The sequence below is a fragment of the Primulina eburnea genome, chromosome 16 (genome assembly GCF_022965805.1).
Source record: "Primulina eburnea isolate SZY01 chromosome 16, ASM2296580v1, whole genome shotgun sequence".
Lineage (NCBI taxonomy): Eukaryota > Viridiplantae > Streptophyta > Magnoliopsida > Lamiales > Gesneriaceae > Primulina > Primulina eburnea.
In genome coordinates, this window is record NC_133116.1 from 11,741,707 (window position 1) to 11,760,241 (window position 18,535).

An 18,535-nucleotide genomic window follows, 5' to 3' on the forward strand; every position below is an offset into this window, starting at 1 on the left:
ATTATTTTGGCAAATCTTTATCTGTATACCCATGCTAGCTGCATAGATAAAGCCCTTGAATATACAAATAGTAGAAAGAATATGAGATGCTCATATGATGAGTATCATGAAACTCATATTTGTAATACTGTATATTCTAAACGGTTCCTAGTCGATTCAGCCGCCACTAAGAAGGATATAGGCCGCTCGAGTTAGAGACTAGTATCTGCGATGTGAGTACCATGTTTCATTGGTAGGGGACATTGTGATGTCCGAACATGCAGATAGGTGCTCCTTGTAGAGTGCACTGAACAACCCTCCATAAAAGGACTTTCCAAGTGGTTCTCACTTATCGAGTGGAAAAGTCCTGGTTTATGGTTGTACAGAATTAGTCCTTATGACCCGGGACAACATTGAGACTCTATGTGCTAGAATTACACTTTGACTTGTTTACCGACTCTCATGGGGTCATCAGGTGGCAAGGTTGGGTGTTCTGTCGAAACACATAGGAGTCGATGCATTGTAGTCGGGGATTCACCGCTTACCTTCGGGTATGGATATCCTATGTGTTATCATGTGTATGTAGGTTGAAATCTCTGGCCAGAGTATGGTTGTAATTATGAAAGGTGTTTCATAGATTACACCATCGATGCAACTACGACATGACACATAGTATCGATTCATTGACAACTCTCGATAAACCAATGGTTGTCGAATCGATCGGGATATATGAGTTGAAGGGACCGTACTGTACGCTAACCATAATTGAATGGTTCTTGCAGGCACTATCATGTGATACCTAGGGAATCACGTAAGCGATGCTGCTAGGCGTTTAACGTGATTGGTTGGGTACTATCAGACTTGAGTTCTGACGTTCTTACTATCAAGGAGTTGATAAGTAAGAATGGAGCAATTGGGGTATGCTCGAATAAGGACATGTTTAGTCCGAATCACATGGAGATGTGAACCCACGGCTAGTTGTATCAATGAACCATTGAGGGCCACACAAGTACTAGCTTTGTAAATCCCGATGAGAAGTGAAAATAGTTCAATGTGTTGAACGGCTTATAAAGGAGTTTATAAGCGTAAGTAAAATTAGAAGTTTGACTTCTATAAAGGAGAAAATGGTTCAATGTGTTGAACGGCTTATAAATGTGTTTATAAGCGTAAAGAAAAATAGAAGTATGACTTCTATGAGAGAAATATAAATTTTAATTTATGAAAGTGTTCCTAGATTAAAATTTGGCCAAGTAAATAATGTAGTTGAAAATTGTGATTTTCATAAACATTATTGGGGACTAAATTAAATTAATTCAAGTGTTGAATTAATTAAACACTAGTAGACCTAGTAGAGTCTAAATAATTAAAATTAATTCAAGTGTTGAATTAATTAAATAATATTGAGTCTTGTAGAGCTCAATTAAAATAATTATTTAACTAGTGGGACTTGAATAAATTCAAGTAGTATTTAATTAATCTCAAATATGTTTGAGATAATTAAAATTTAGTCCATGGTTTTTAATGTGTTAAAAACCATATAATATATGTGAGACATGCTAGGGTTTGCATGCTTGGGAGGTGAAGAGTCTTGAATACTTTTGATTAAAAAATTGCAAAGGCATACAACTTTTGTATCTAACTTTTTGCAACCCCAAGACTCAACTCTCCTCCTCATTCCACACACCTTGGCCGAAATTGTGTGTCTCTTTTTCTCTCAATTTTCTTCTCTCTTTTGTTCTTCAAGTGTTGGAGAATAAAAGTCTTCTCTTTGAAAAATCTTCTTAATTTTCTAGTGCAAATTAAGAGGGGATTTACCTAGTTGGTGGTGGGCCTTATTTTGAAGGAAAGATTCAAGGATTTGGAGGAGGAGCTTGTAGATTGTCTACCTTCAAGAGCTAAGGTGTTTACACCTTAGTTGGAGCCATAAAATCAATCCTTGTGATTGATAGGTAATTTTCTCAACACCCTATGCTTGAAAGTTGAGATTTTTGTATATGTTTGCACAACTAGTACATGGTGTTCAATTTTGAAAAATTTTTTATACCAAAATTTCGGTTTTCATGTTTTGTAAACTTTTGTGCTTCCGTTGCGATTTTGAACACCGTATATCGATCCATTTCAATTTCATGTGTATGTAGTTTGAAATCTCTGATCAGAGTATTGGTGGTAATTATGAAAGGGGTTTCATAGATTACACGATCGATGCAACTACGACATAACACATAGTATCGATTCTTTGACAGCTCTCGATATACCAATAGTTGTCGAATCGGTCGGGATATATGAGATGAAGGGACCGTACTGTACGCTAATCATAATTGAATGGTTCTTGCAGGCACTATCATTTGATACCTAGGGAATCATGTAAGCGATGCTGCTAGGCGTTTAACATGATTGGTTGGGTACTATCATACTTGAGTTCTGACGTTATTATTATCAAGTAGTTGATAAGTAAGAATGGAGCAACTGAGGTATGCTCATGCAAGGACATGTTTACTCCCGAATCACATTGAGATGTGAACCCAGTGCTAGTTATATCATTGAACCATTTAGGGTCACACAAGTGCTAACTTTCTAGATCCCGTTGAGAAGGAAAAATAGTTCAATGTGTTGAACGGCTTATGAAGGATTTTATAAGCGCAAAGAAAAATTGAAGTATGACTTCTATAAGAGGATTATGGGGAATGTAACTTTTAATTTGAGTAAGTGTTCCTAAATTAAAAGATGGCTCAAATAAATATTGTATTTGAAAATTGTGATTTTCATAAACATTATTATGGATTAAATTAAATTAATTCAAGTGTTGAATTAATTAAACACTAGTGGACCTAGTAGAGTCCAAATAATTAAATTAATTCAAGTGTTGAATTAATTAAATAATATTGGGTTTTGTAGGGCCCAATAAGAAATAATTGTTCAACTAGTGGGCTTTAGTAAAATCAAGTAAGGTTTAATTGGTCTCAAATGGGTTTGAGATATTTAAATAAAAGTCAACGGGATTTGTAAATGTTACATGCCCAAATAAAATTGCATTATTGGGAGATGAAGGTTGGAGACTACTTTTTCCATAAACAAGGCATGGCATGCTCATGTACTTTTTACTTTTTCAAGCACCAAGAAAACTTTTCCTCCCCTTCTCTCCACCTTGTGATGGCCGGAATTTTTGAGCAAAAATTCTCCCATTTTTACTTCTTCAATTGTTGAGGAAATTCTACACTTCTCAAAGAAAAATCCTCTAATTTTTCTAGTGCAAAATTAAAGGGGATCTACCTTGTTAGTGGTGGACCTAATTTTGAAAGAAGGAGTCCATTTGAGCAAGGAGTGGTGTTGGAAGCTTGTAGATTGTCTACCTTCAAGAGCTAAGTTGTTTACAACTTAGTTGGAGCAAAACATCAATCCTTGTGATTGATAGGTATATTGGCAAAACACTCTATGAATGTCATTTTGTGTTTTTATTGTATTTGCTACACACAATATGTTGGGGTGCTAGATTTTCTTGTATAAAATTTAAAAAAAAACTTCCGTTGCGCATCTGGGCACCGTAACCGATCCCCTTTCAAGTTGTATCATGAGCTAAGGTTACTATTCTGTGTAGCAAATATATGATATTATATTGAGGAAAATTTCTGACCGCATAAGATAATCGTTACAATAAACCAAGGCCATTGTTGGGGAGGATTTTTGGGCAGCAACCAAGAACCCCACCCCCCATTTTTAAATTAAAAAAAAATTTGCATGTTAGCGGTGTTTTGGAATATCAAAGTGTCATAGACCTTGAGTTGTTGGACCATTAGATGGTTGACATATTTTGTGAAATTTAAATGGGCCAAAATATTTTTAGTGAAAAATGTCTTTTGGGCCCTAAGTTTAAATCTACAAAATTTTATATATATTTACTCATATAATTGAAGTTGAACTTTAATTTTTTTATTGTAAATGGTGATTTAGAAGAAATTCGGTTATAAATAAATTAATTAGAAATTAGACAAAGGAGTTTGTTTACTTTGTTGATTTAATTTATAATTGTGGCGGTTAGTGATTGGTTCAAGATATATAATATTGGATCAATTGATTATTGTGATAATTAATTGATGGTGTATGATATGTGATATTATGCATGAAAGATGATCAAAAGCCCAAGCCCAATTTGCTAGGTGTATGCTAGGATATTTTGTGTTGAATGATTGTAATAATTATCAATTTATAAGTGAGCTTGGTTTATAGCATGTTCTCACCCCATGAGATGTATCCCTATTTACCATGGATATTTATTTATACATATTAGTATAGTGGAATATCAAGATTGGAAGATGTTGGGCCATGATGATTATGAAGATCAAAGACATGTAAATATTGGAGGCTTATTTAATTGTGCATTTGCATCCCATGCATTCCCTAGGATTGGACCTATGCACGTGTTTGGCTCACACGGGCCGTTAGTATTGGGGCGATTGATCATCCTTATTTAGTTTACAAACAAGGATCAGTTCCGGCTTATATCAGTTCAATTATGGATAGAACTGAACTGATATCAGTTGGACTGATCAAATCAGTTAAGCACAAGAACAAGCAATTAAACAGAAATAACACAAGATATGTTTATGGATGTTCGGAGACTTCAACTGCTCCTACGTCACTCCTTCTACCTCCACGGGTGGGATCCACTAGAACACTTTGATTTATACAACACTTTGAACAAACTCACTCAGCTAGGACTTACACTATTGCCTAAACTGAACTCCTAGCTACGACTGAAGGCAGCACCTTCCAGCCAACACTTCTTTAACGTCTATGTGTCAAATACTACATACACAAGTTTAATGTCTTTGTGCAAGACGGGATTTAAGTGAAGGTGTATGTATGAGAACCAATCTTTGAAAACTACCCGAAAGGTGTTCTCACACACTGAGGGAAATAGGCTTCTAATCTAAGCTGATAACACGTTGAAGTGTACCCTCTGGGCTGATTGCTTCTTCAAAGCTGATAAGCATTATGCGTGCCCTCTTTCTTTCTGATGAACACACTCTGTGTATATATAACGTGTATATCATTTGTGTATCATCATCTCTCATCATTATCTCCACTGATCTTCATCTTCTATTTATAAGTGAGTGACTGATCGTACAGTGAGACTCAATGAATGTATCTGTTGCAGTTTTAATTTGTTCCCCAAATAGATATCTGGAACAATTGGCTTTAAGCGCTGCTGCAACGTCTCTTATTGTACTATGATCGTACAATGCTTTTGTATTTTTGTGCACAGCTGGATTTAAGTTTGTCGTATCTGTAAACTAGGTTCACTCCAAAGTGATGTTTTGAACTGGTCAGTTGAACTGGTCTGAACTTGTGAGGTGAAATCAGTTGACTCGTCAGCTGAACTGATTTCACTGATTCAGTTGAACTGGTCAGTTGGGCTCTTCATCAGTTGAACACTTCATCAGCTGGTCGGGCTTCTGAAAATCTTCTGCTGAACCACCTATCAACTGGACAATCAGTTGAACTGCTTTTGATACTTCAGTTGTACTGGTTCAGTTCAATCAAGCAATTGGCACTTTCAGTTTGCGTCTCGATAGATTCAGTTCAAGCTTTGTAACTGATCAGTTTTTAGCCTGATCAGTTTCAGTTTCTGTGCACTTAGGTAAACTCATTAGAAACAAATAAACAAGTTTTGTTAACATCAAAATCAAGATTGCTAACATGAAATGTTCCAACGCAACTAAATTTAGAAAATAGATCATCTATATAATTGCATAAAAGTTTAGAAAAATTGCGTTAGTCTCGGTATCAGTCTCAAATTCAATAGATATTGTTACGTTTTTGTCGAATTCATTTCATGTTATGTTAAATTTTTAACAGACAGAAATAAATTTAAAGCACGTGTATAATTCAATACTTTGGTCCCATTGAGTTATGGATTAAAGACGACACTTCCAATAACGGATAGAAACTCAGGTATTTGAGAGCAATGCCACCCCTTTGGCCCCTACTACAAAATTGAATTAATTCAAGGATCAAGATTTTTGGTTTTAGATATAATTGAACCCGCCAATAGGAGGATAAAAATTCAAAATAAAAAAATTCAAGATTTCCCTTAGTGACGTCGCTTGGCTTGTGCATGAGATGATGTATGATGAATAATATAATGAATATAAAGATGATAAATAAATATATTCGGATAAAATAATGGTGCATGATACTAATCTTTTATATAACTTGAGTCAAGCATCTTATAAAACAAGGATACCCAATTTTAACAGAGTACTTTCCCCCAACTCAAAAAGAATGGATGTTTCAATGTTAAATGATAACTGTCATGGTTACTGGTTTCCATGGGGTTCTAGCTTCTTGAGTCTTTAATTTAGTCATTTTCAAGAAACGGATGTTGCAAAATTATCCCATTTGAGATAATTTTTAGGTTAGAAAAGTCTTTAATCTCTGCAGATTTTTGTTATCAAGATAGGAACCATTCTTGTATTTATAGGGAGAACCTTTTAGTTCTATCAACTGTTTGCAAAAGATCGAGAGGTTCTCTCGACCATCCAACCCCAACTATGGAAATAGGTAAGAGAAGAAGAAAGACAGCAAAATTAGGTACATCATGGATCTTAATCAACCCATAAAATTTCTTTTATCTTTTAATATAATTGGTACCAACAGTTACAGTTGATTCTATGCTCTACAACAGTAGCTCGAGACATTTATGAAAATATACAAAGAAGACAAGGCAGCCAACAAGTTACACCAGCTTGAATTTAACTCCAATTAAAAGAATTGGCCATCTATATGTCCATAGCAATACACTCATTCAGATATTGTCATGGACACATACTCATCCAGATATCGCATTTATCGTCGATATAGCGAATCAAATTACGCAAAATCCCAAGGGAGTTCACTTGTAAGCAGTTAACAAGATTGTGTTTGGAACGATAACAAGATTGTGTTTGGATCGATGGATTTGATTTAGAGAAAATAATTTCATTTGGGAAATAATTTGAAATGACACACAGCTTGAATGTATTTAAAATTTTCAAATTCATTTACATCTACAAATATGAAGAAGTTGTGAATTTCAATACAACCAATACAAATTTCTCTAAACAATCAAATGGATTTTTGAAATTCATGGCTTCCTTCCACCCAAGCACAACCTAAAAGAAAATCATAGTAAAGGTAGATTCGCTCTTGATATTTATATTGATGCAGATTATGATGCAAGCTCGCCTGTTGACAGAAGATCTATCTCTGGCTACTGTATTTTCCTTTATGGAATCTCATAACATGGAGAAATAAGCACCACATCATTGTAGCAAGGTCGACTCGAAATATTTGAATTTCTTAAAATTAAGATGTAATTATTTCTCATTTTTGGAGATGAGACCCAATGCGGGAGCGAGCAACAGAAGAGGATGTCTGGGAAGATGGCAACATATCCATTGATAGAGGAACAATGCAACAAATTTGCATCAACTGAGCCTCTAAATCAACTCCATTTGAATTTCCATACTGTACACGGTAAATCGATAAATGTTATCAAAGTTTACAGCGCAACAATAGATGGAAGCTCCTGCTCGATCTCAGGTTCTCCTTCGGAACCTTGGGCAAGCGTCTGTAATGTAGTAAAAACAATTGTCAGCTCATGTCAACATAGATCGAAATATGAATGCATAAAAATGAGACCCTTTTACTCGTACGAACCTCAGAAACCTTAATCTTGTGTTGTGAAAGATAGCGGTCGAACGCCCCTTTGCCATAAAGGATCTTGGCACCCTTTACACGACCCTCATATCCAACTGACTCCTCATCCACTACAACAGACTATTATATCATCCCCTGTTCTAATATCAGGAATCTGAAAGATAAATCTTTCTTATTTCATTATTTCATGTAAACAGATCAGAAGAGAAAAAAACATGTGAAGGGCAAGAGATGTATCCTATACAGTGAGATACGCGCAAGGGTGGATCTACATATTTCCCAGATGAGATAACGAGGGAAGGGCAGTTTGGGGGAATGGGGATGAATCTTTAGAAAAATAACAAATAAAATTTTAATTTTTTTTCTTTGAAGGGGAGAATTGTCCCCTCAGACCTCACACCCAGTAAATCTGTCCTAGGTATTGACATTAGGAGTCAAATATTGCAGAACTTGACTAACAAACCTCGTACATAGCATCCATCAATATGTTTTCTAGCATAGAACGCAAACCCCGAGCTCCAGTGTTCTTTGTTATTGCTTTCCTAGCGATTAATCTCAATGCATCTTCTGTGAAATGTAACTTCACCTAATAAACAAGAGCACAGTTTACAACTTGAAATTTTTTTTATCTTGATCTAACGTGAAAAGATACTTCTACTCTTCTGAGAAAAACAAGGAGAATTTTTATTACAATGAATCTGTTTTCACAGAAAATGGTCAATTTATGGAAGGGTAACGAAAACTTACTTCATTCATTTGGAACATCTTTTTGTTCTGCTTTCCTAGCGCGTTTTTAGGCTCAGTTAAAACCTTAAAAACAAATTTAAACATCATGTAGCAGTGTCACTAAAAGTAGATAAGTAAACACAACAAAACTGAGCACGATTCATAATTCGTGTTTTACCTGAACTAGCTGATCCTCAGTAAGTGCGGCCAAGTTAGCAAGGATAGGAAATCGTCCAACAAACTCGGGTATTAGCCCGTATGCTATTAGATCACTACTTTCAGCCTGAGAAAAAAACTTATGCATCATTGAAATACGTCTTCTAGCCTACAGTGGGAATCTTTACTTGAGAGAAAGATGCTATCCAGCTTACAGTTTCGAGTAATGATGATGTCACAGCAGCACTTGTTACAGTGCCAGTTCTCATGCTTGCACGTACGGGGGCACCAAAGCCGATGGAAGAATCATGACGTCTGCAAATACGTCAAAAATTGTAGGTTCCAATCCAAAACAAGAGGTAACAACATAGTTGTCAAAAGCACAGTGAAGCGCACAGCCTGAGCAGCGCTTCAGTGCACTCCAAAAGCACAAGGCTTCCATGAAGCGCGCGCTTGTTTGCGCTTCATAGGAAAAAACAGTTTTTTAGTTTTAAAAAATATGACAGATAATTCTCCTCTATTTATCACATTGCCTTGGCCTTTTGCCCTCTCACATTTCAATATTTGATACTTGGAAGATGAAAATGATAGATGACATAATATTTGATATCTCATGTTTTATATTTTTTAAAATAAACTTATTTTATTTTTATTTTTTAAAAATATTTTATTTATTACATTTTACTTCCGTAAAATTTTTATTTTTTAAAAATATTTTATTTATTACATTTTACTTCCGTAAAATGTGTGCTTCACTTTGTATTTTAAGCCTCAGGACACCTGAGTGCTTTAATGCACCTTGCGCTTTTGACAACTATGAGTAACAACATTCATGGTATTTGGATTGATATAGTAATATGACCTCTCTGAGATTGTTTTTTCCAAGTCAATAAAAGCACCTCCGCATATAAAGAGGATGTCTTTCGTGTCAATCTGCAAATACAAAATTTATTGCTGTCACTAAGCTTCCAATTCACAAATCGCAAAGCAATTATTTTATCCAAATCATTCTTCCAAATGGTATGCTGTTCTGGTTGAAGGCATAAGACTGAGAGAAAGGTCGTTTTACTGTCAAAACATACCTGAATATTTTCACCTCTTGGATGCTTTCGAGCACCTTTCTCTGGAACATTGACCACCTGGTATTAAAAAAATTCATTAATTGGAATCAAGATTGAAAATAAATCAGGTTAAGATTATAAAACACACTGGACTTGTTTGGTATTGTTTTGGGAGTTCAGACTGAAAAACTTCGGATAAATGTTTAGGAAAGTATTTTGGGGAAATAAATTGCTGTTTTTTGTCTTGGAAAATAGATTTATCACATAGATGAAAAATCACCAATAGACTACTTCAGGTTCATGAAAGGGGGAAGTAAATCAAAGCACTTACAGTCCCCTCCAGCATTTTCAATAGTGCTTGTTGAACACCTTCCCCAGACACGTCTCGACTAATGTTGATGCTCTCAGCCTATAGAGTCGAGAAAGAACAAGACACACAATACATCGAATTCAATATCAGCAGGCTTAGCATATGTAGATTGATGCATAATTTAGCAGCAATAATCTACAACCTTTTTGGTGATCTTGTCAACTTCATCAATATAAACTATGCCTGGCTGCGCGGCTGCTACATTATAGTCTGCAACCTGAAACGGGGAACCAAGGCTAACATCACTTTCCATGATAAACTTATAGAATTATAGATGATGTAGTTTACCATAAGAGCACCCAGAATGGGGTGTAACACCTATTTAACACCCTTTCCATTGTGAGTGGCCGCCTCTGTGTCAGTTTTTTTTAAAAAAAAAAATTGGTGTTTAGCGACGGTTTACATTAGCCGTCGCTAGTAGCGACGGATTATTGTAAACCGTCGCGAGTAGCGACGGAATCTCAGAAACCGTCGCTAAACGTTGTTAATATATATGATATTTAGGTGATTGATTTGATTGTAAGATTCTTTTTATAGACTAACCTCTCTACATTATAAATAGAGGTGTTGAGTTGTAATAAGTTATAACTACTTTGAGAACCTTGTTTAACTACAATTTTATTTTATGAATCTTAGAGTTATAACTAACTTTATTATGCATTTATTTTTAGATTAATGAGGGAATATCAAGACGTTTGTCTAGCTGACAGTGGTACAACACACACCATCCTTAAAAGCAAAAGGTATTTTTTAGAATTAACATTAGCTGAAAATAATGTTATAACAATATCGGGTGCATCAAAAATTATTGAAGGCCATGGAAAGGCAAAATTCATTTTACCAAATGAGACAAGCCTATATATTGAAAATGCTCTATATGCTAGCAAATCCAATAGAAATTTGCTTAGCTTTAAAGATATCCGCCGAAATAGATATCATATTGAAACATTGAATGCAAACAATGTTGAAAATACCTTTGTATTACATCTATTATATGCGGCCAGAAGCAAATAAAAGAAAGATTACGTGCACTCTCCTCTGGAATGTATTGCACAATAATTAAAGCAATTGAGGCAAATACAGTCACAAACACGAAGTTTGTTGACAAGAAAAATTTCATATTGTGGCACGACCGACTTGGTCACCCTGGGAGTTCAATGATGCAAAGAATAATAAATAATACTCGTGGACATCCCCTAAAGAACCAAAAGATTATTTTAAATGATGACTTTTCATGTGTGGCATGTTCACAAGGCAAACTCATTATAAGACCTTCTCCAACGAAGGTTGATATTGAAATTCCAACATTCTTGGAAAGAATCCATGGGGATATTTGTGGGCCTATACACCCATCATGTGGACCATTTCGATATTTCATGGTATTAATTGATGCCTCAACTAGGTGGTCACATGTTAGTTTGCTTGCAACTCGGAATATAGCTTTTTCAAAGCTACTTGGTCAAATTATCAAATTACGAGCTCAATTCTCTTATCACCCAATCAAGACAATTCGTCTTGATCATGCTGCTGAATTCAAATCACAAGCATTTGATGATTTTTGTATATCAACTGGGATCTCAGTTGAGCATTCAGTTGCTCATGTTCATACACAGAATGGTCTTGCATAATCATTTATTAAAAGATTGCAATTAATTACAAGACCGCTATTCATGAAAACAAAACTACCATCTTCAGTCTAGGGTCATGCTATCATACACGATGCATCACTGATTCGTGTAAGACGAACTAATTACCACCAATACTCACCTTTGCAGCTTGCGTATGGTCGAGAACCTGAAGTTTCTCACATTAGAGTATTTGGTTGTGCGGTACAAGTACCCATCCCACATTCCCACCTACACAACGGACCAAAATGGGTCCACAACGTAGACTTGGAATTTATATGGGATATGACTCACCTTCTATCATTAGATATTTGGAGCCATTAACAGGCGACTTGTTTACCGCAAGATTTGCAGACTGTCATTTTGATTAAAGTGATTTTCCAACACTGGGAAGAGCAAAATTGTATCCAGAAGAACAACGAAAAATTTGTTGGAATGAGAAAACATTATCACATTATGATCCCCGAAACAATCAATGTGATCAAGAAGTTGGAAGGACCATTCAATTGCAAAGAATTGCTAATGAATTGCCCGATGCTTTTGTTAATACAAAAATGTAACAAAGTCACACATACAAGTGGAGAATACTCCAGTGAAGATCGATGTCCCTACAGGACCATCTAATATTTCACCCGCAAATGAATCTAAAATGCGCCAGAAACGTGCTCGACCGATTGGTTCGAAGGATACAGTACCTAGGAAAAGAAAGGTGCAAGAAAAGCAAGAATTGAAAGCTCCAGCAAAAGCAACCTTACATGATACAACAAGAAAAATAAATGAAACAGATGTGGATGACGTGATTCAGGGAGAACCAGAATCACATGAAAATACCGAGACTTCAACAAATTATTTGATATCTCGAAAAATATGGGATCGGAGAAAAACGAACATTGACAATTTTTTCACTCTTAATGTGGCCCTTGATATCACGCAAGGTGTTAATGACCCCGAACCACAATCTGTTAAAGATTGTCAACAAAGAAATGACTGGCCGAAATGAAAAGAAGCTATACAAGCTGAATTAGATTCTCTAGAAAAACGTAAAGTGTTTGGACCCATAGTTCAAACACCTAAAAATGTAGTCCATGTAGGATACAAATGGGTGTTTGTACGAAAAAGGAATGAAAATGATGAAATTGTAAGATACAAAGTAAGACTTGTAGCTCAAGATTTTTCTCAAAGACCTGGAATCGACTATGAGGAAACATACTCACCTGTGATGGATGCCACCACTTTTCGATTTTTTATTAGCTTGGCTGTATCAGAAAATTTGGACATGCGACTAATAGATGTGGTCACTGCATATTTATATGGTTCACTTGATAACGACATATACATGAAAATCCCTGAAAGATTTAAACCACCAGAAGCAAGTGATTCAACCCCCAAGACCATGTTCTCAATAAATTGCAAAAATCATTATATGGATTAAAACAATCCGGACGCATGTGGTACAATCGTCTTAGCAAGTTTCTACTACAAGAAGGTTATGCAAATGATGTTATTTGCCATGTATTTTTACAAAAAGAACGGATGAGAGTTTTGCAATCGTGGCAGTATATGTTGATGATTTAAATCTTATAGGAACTCCCGAAGAGCTCACCAAAACTGCCAATTATTTAAAAAGTGAATTTGACATGAAAGACTTGGGAAAGACAAAGTTCTGTCTTGGATTGCAAATTTAACATTTATCCGAAGGAATGTTTGTTCATCAATCTTCATACACAGAAAAGATATTAAAACGCTTTTACATGGACAAAGCACACTCATTAGCATCACCAATGGTCGTCCGATCACTCGACACTAATAAAGATCCTTTCCGTCCACTTGAACATGGAGAAAAAATCATTGGTCCTGAAGTACCATATCTTAGTGCAATTGGTGCATTGTCATATCTTGCAAATTGCACTCAACCAGATATAGCATTTTCTGTTAATCTCCTAGCAAGATATAGTTCATCTCCAACCGGAAGACATTGGAATGGTGTGAAACACATATTTCGTTACCTTCGTGGCACAACTAACATGTGATTGTTTTATTAGAAAAAATCAAATTTATCTTTAATAGGATATGCAGATGCAGTCTATCTTTCAGATCCACATAAAGCCAAATCCCAAACAGGTTATGTGTTTACACGAGGGGGCACTGCTATTTCATGGAAGTCGACAAAGCAAACTTTAACAGCGACATCATCTAATCACTCTGAGATCATTGCAATGCACGAAGCAAGTCGAGAATGTATGTGGTTGAGGTCCGTAACCCAACATATTCAAGAATCATGTGGGTTACCAACAATGAAAGATAGCCCGACGACTATATTTGAAGATAATGCTGCTTGCATCACACAACTAAAAGGAGAATTTATCAAAGGTGATCGAACGAAACATATTTCGCCAAAATTTTTCTACACACACGAACTTCAGAAGAAAGGTGATATTGATGTACAACAAATTCGTTCTAGTGACAATGAAGCTGATTTATTCACAAAAGCGTTACCAACATCAACATTCAAGAAATTGATGTACAAGATAGGGATGCACCAATTAACAGATCTTCGGTGATTGAAATCAGGGGGAGTATTAGTTGTTGTACTCTTTTTCCTTCGTTCAGGTTTTTCCTATTGGGTTTTACTGACAATGTTTTAACGAGGCATATTGGATTCTCCATCAATCATCTAAGGGGGAGTATTAGTTGTTGTACTCTTTTTCCTTCGTTCAGGTTTTTCCTATTGGGTTTTACTGACAATGTTTTAACGAGGCATATTGGATTCTCCATCAATCATCTAAGGGGGAGTGTTATATATATATGATATTAATTAGGTGATTGATTTGATTGTAACGTTCCTTTTATAGACTAACCTCTCTACATTATAAATAGAGGTGTTTAGTTGTAATAAGTGGGACTTGCTTTCTCTCATTCTCTACACTAAATTTATAACAAATATATTTTAATTAATAATTATCTTTAAAAACTTAAAGTGAATCATTTTTTTCTATGGTGGTTTCGGAGTTGATTTCATGAAAATGAAGTAATTATAGATTTTTCAGATATTATTTCTATTAAAAATTAATATATTTTGAATTTAATACAATTAGAAATTACATTTGGAAATTACAATTATTTATGATATTTTATTTTTTGTGGTTTCTTGTAATTATTATATTGTAAAATAAAAACAAGACAACGTGATAAATAGAGGTGTTAACATCCTAGTTAAAATAATTTTATTTACATAAAAATAGTTTTAGTATATTTAAATACTGATGAATTAATTTAATCAATTTGATGAGGTGTACATCTGTTACTTAATTAAAAGTATAAAAAATATATACTTTAACAAGTAAAGGTTGCATGGTCTAGTGGTGAGGACATTGGACTCTGAATCCAGAGTAACCCGAGTTCAAATCTCGGTGGAACCTTTAATAGATAGACTTTTATCAAAGTCCCCTTGTTCTTCTATTATTATTATTTTTCGATTACTGATTTAAAGAGACTTCGTCGCCTATTAATGAATCATAATATTGCGTGTTTGTATAATATTTTTTGTTATAATTCATTTGATGTATATTTAAATGGAGATCAAAATATAATTACAAGTAATAGTGAGGGGCTACACTGTAATTTTGATATATAAATTTAAAAATAAAAGAATAAAAATGATATCAGTAAGATTGAACATATAACCTAAATCCTAATAAATAATTACTCTATCCGTTGAACTACATATAACTTACATTAAAATATTAACATTTTATTAATATATATAATTATTAAAACATATCTTGACATCAAAATTAGTTTCTCTAAGTGTCTCAAACTCAATAAAATAGTATAGATAAGAATTCCACCAAATATAGAGAACAAAACTTCAAGATTTTTTCCAACCAAAATTTAACCTACTCTAGTTTTAGTTTAAATTAATATCATTATGCACACGTTACATGTTTATATATATGTATATATATATTATATAGACACACCCAACTTGTGTGTAATGTGAATATTATATAATGATTTCTTCAAATTTACATGAGACATAAGATTTAATTGTTGGAAAGATTTGTTAATGATATCTTATCTTATCCTATTAAGTGGCTCAATTATGCACAAACTTTATCTTATATACTGCAATAGATTTGTAAATATTTATATGTGCAAAATTATATCTTAAAAAATTATATATTAATCATTTTATAGCGATAAAATGATTCAAATTCACTTAATGTATCATTTTTCATAATTAAACGTTATGTGGCAAAATCTTAATTATTTAAAATAATAGGGTTCATTGGACAAAATTTTGGTTTCGCTTAATTTTTTATATAATAATAATTATTAATAACACAATAAACATTTTCCAAGAGGGCTCCCAAGAAATATTGGTAAGGTTAAGGCCTCTTTAAAAATCAAACTCCTTAGACAAAACAACGTTCTCAGGGAGACTAGTGGGCTCTGAGGTCTAGCATCAGCATATAGTTTGTGAAGAACTCCCTCAGATCATGTTTTCATATGTATTTCATAATTATTATTACTTAATTATTCATATTATGGATCTTTATAAGTCAAAATTTTAAATTAATTTGTTCATAAAAATTTTGGATCCAAATATAACTTAATATGAACAACTTTCTTATTTGCATAACAAAAAATTAACATGATTTTTAATTGCATATAAGATAAGAAAATAAATCATAATATTTGACATATTTTATCCAAATAATTTAAACATGCAAAATATCAATGATTTTAAACATGTAAAATATCCATAATTTTGTAGAGACAATATTTCAAAAGATTAAAATTTTAAAAATTTTGAAATTTAAAATATTGTAGCAGCCAAACATTCCCTAAAATTTGAAAAATCATCAACTTGCAAAAACCCCATTTTTCGAAAATTAGAACCGTAACCCTACCCCCAAATCCGATCTTCAACGTCGCCACTTTCTCCGACCAAATCACCGACCGCCGACCAACACTCATGGACGGTCAACCACTTCCATTCAGCCCTCGCTCCCTTTTCGTCGTGATGTTGTCCAGAATTTGAAAAAACATTCTTAAAATCGTGCAGAAGTAGCGATCGGTTTTTTGCAGATTCTTGTCAATCCACAGCGATATACGGTCGGATTTTATTTCCATAAGAATGGGGACTTCTTTGTCTACCATTTCCCTCCATAGTCGTTTCCTGAATTGTCGAAGATCAGTCGGAAATCGGCCATAAACAGACCTTAAAACGCATAGATTGGAGGCACAATTTTTCGATCATAACCCTGAATCTCCGGCCAGTGGTGTTGATTTTAAAGTTAGGATTTTTTTGTCCAATTTTAGTTAAATTTAGAAATTTTAAAAATGTATTTTTTTTCAAAAAATTTGCTCAGTCATATCAGGAGCCTTGTTAATTCATAAAAACCAATATGCATGTTCAAACATATATTAAAATATGTGCTATAAAAAAGGATTCATCTATATTGTGGCACCAGATATTGAGACACATCTTCATAGAGAGGATTGAGATATTAGTATGAAAAAAGCGCTAGATGCGCTAGACACATGTGTTAATTACTTGATTTATAATAAGCATGAAGCGCTAGATGCCTTTAAAGTTTTTAAGGCTGGAGTAGAAAAAAATGTGATAAACAAATTAAGATCGATATGTCTAATAGAGGTGATGAATATTATCGTAGATACATTGAAAATTGACAAGCTTTTCAATCATTTATGAAGTTTATTCAAGAAAATGGGATTGTTGTCCAATATACCATATCTGGTTCCCCGGACCAAAATGATGTGGCTGAAAAAAGAAACTGAATTGTTATAGACATAGTTAAGAGTATGATGAGTAACTTCAAACTTCTCAATACCTTGTGGATTGAAGCTGTGGGGCCCCGGGTCCGATATCTAATACTAATAATTCTTAAAACGATAATGTAAATAGTAAATCGAATTCCAACTAAGATTGTCCCAAAGACGTCATTTGAATTATGGAAATGTTAGAAACCGAGTTTTCAACATATACACATAAGAGGATGCTCGTCTGAAGTAAGAGTTTATAACCCACAAGAAAAAAAAAACTGAACCCAAGAACCATAAGTGGATATTTCATTGGATATGTCGAAAAATCCAAGGGTTACAGATTATATTGTCCATCTTATAGAATTAGAATTGTGGAATCAAGAAATGTGAAATTTCTTGAGGAAGCCTTGATTAGTGTAAATGATAATCTACAAGATGCAATTCTTGAATAAGGTCACATTAATAATCTACCCTCTTGTTTAAGTGATCCATTGACCATCTTTCGCACTCTTCAAGACCCAACTAGTGATGGACAGCCAATTGATCAAGATCTAGAAAATGCTAATGAAAATCTAGTCGATCAAACTGTTAATGTGGAAGAAGAAACAATTGTTGATGAAATAATTGTTCAAGAAGCTTCTCAAGATAACAACTTAAGAAGATCTACTAGAATAAAAAAAATCAGCAATACCTAGTAACTATATTGTATATATGCAAGAATTGTACTTTAAATTAGGAGTAGAAAATTACCTTGATACGTTTCACAAACCATAAGTTGTTGTGAATCAAAATTATGGTATGATGGCATGTAGGAAAAAATGAATTTGATAGCATCAAATCGGGTCTGGGATTTTGTTCAGTTGTCTAATAGTGCAAGGACCATTAGATGTAAGTGGGTCCCAAGCAAAGAAAGACATAATGGGCAACAATGAAATATATAAAGCAAGACTCGTTGTCAAGAGATTCACTCGAAGGGAAGAAAGCGACTATAAGGAGACTTTTTCTCTTGTTTCTAAGAAATTTTCTCTTCGAATAATTATGACATTAGTTACACATTTTGACCTCGAGTTGCAACAAACGGAAGTGAAAACAACGTTTTTCGATTATGATATAGAGGAAGAGGTTTATAT

General features: G+C 34.1%; 1 protein-coding gene and 1 non-coding gene across 2 annotated transcripts; one reads left to right on the top strand and one right to left on the bottom strand.

Moving 5' to 3' along the window:
• Nucleotides 1–6,995: 6,995 nt before the first annotated feature.
• On the bottom strand, nt 6,996–10,202 carry LOC140817390 (CLP protease regulatory subunit CLPX1, mitochondrial-like). The gene is given in 11 exon segments (XM_073177048.1): nt 6,996–7,588; nt 7,678–7,798; nt 7,800–7,831; nt 8,141–8,263; nt 8,425–8,487; nt 8,582–8,686; nt 8,775–8,874; nt 9,422–9,492; nt 9,642–9,698; nt 9,952–10,029; nt 10,133–10,202. Coding segments are annotated over 10 exon segments (756 nt in total). The 5' UTR covers nt 9,967–10,029; nt 10,133–10,202; the 3' UTR covers nt 6,996–7,519.
• Nucleotides 10,203–14,960: 4,758 nt separating this feature from the next.
• On the top strand, nt 14,961–15,034 carry TRNAQ-CUG (transfer RNA glutamine (anticodon CUG)). The gene has a single exon. It is a non-coding gene; the product is annotated as a tRNA-Gln (tRNA).
• The last annotated feature ends 3,501 nt before the right edge of the window (nt 15,035–18,535 follow it).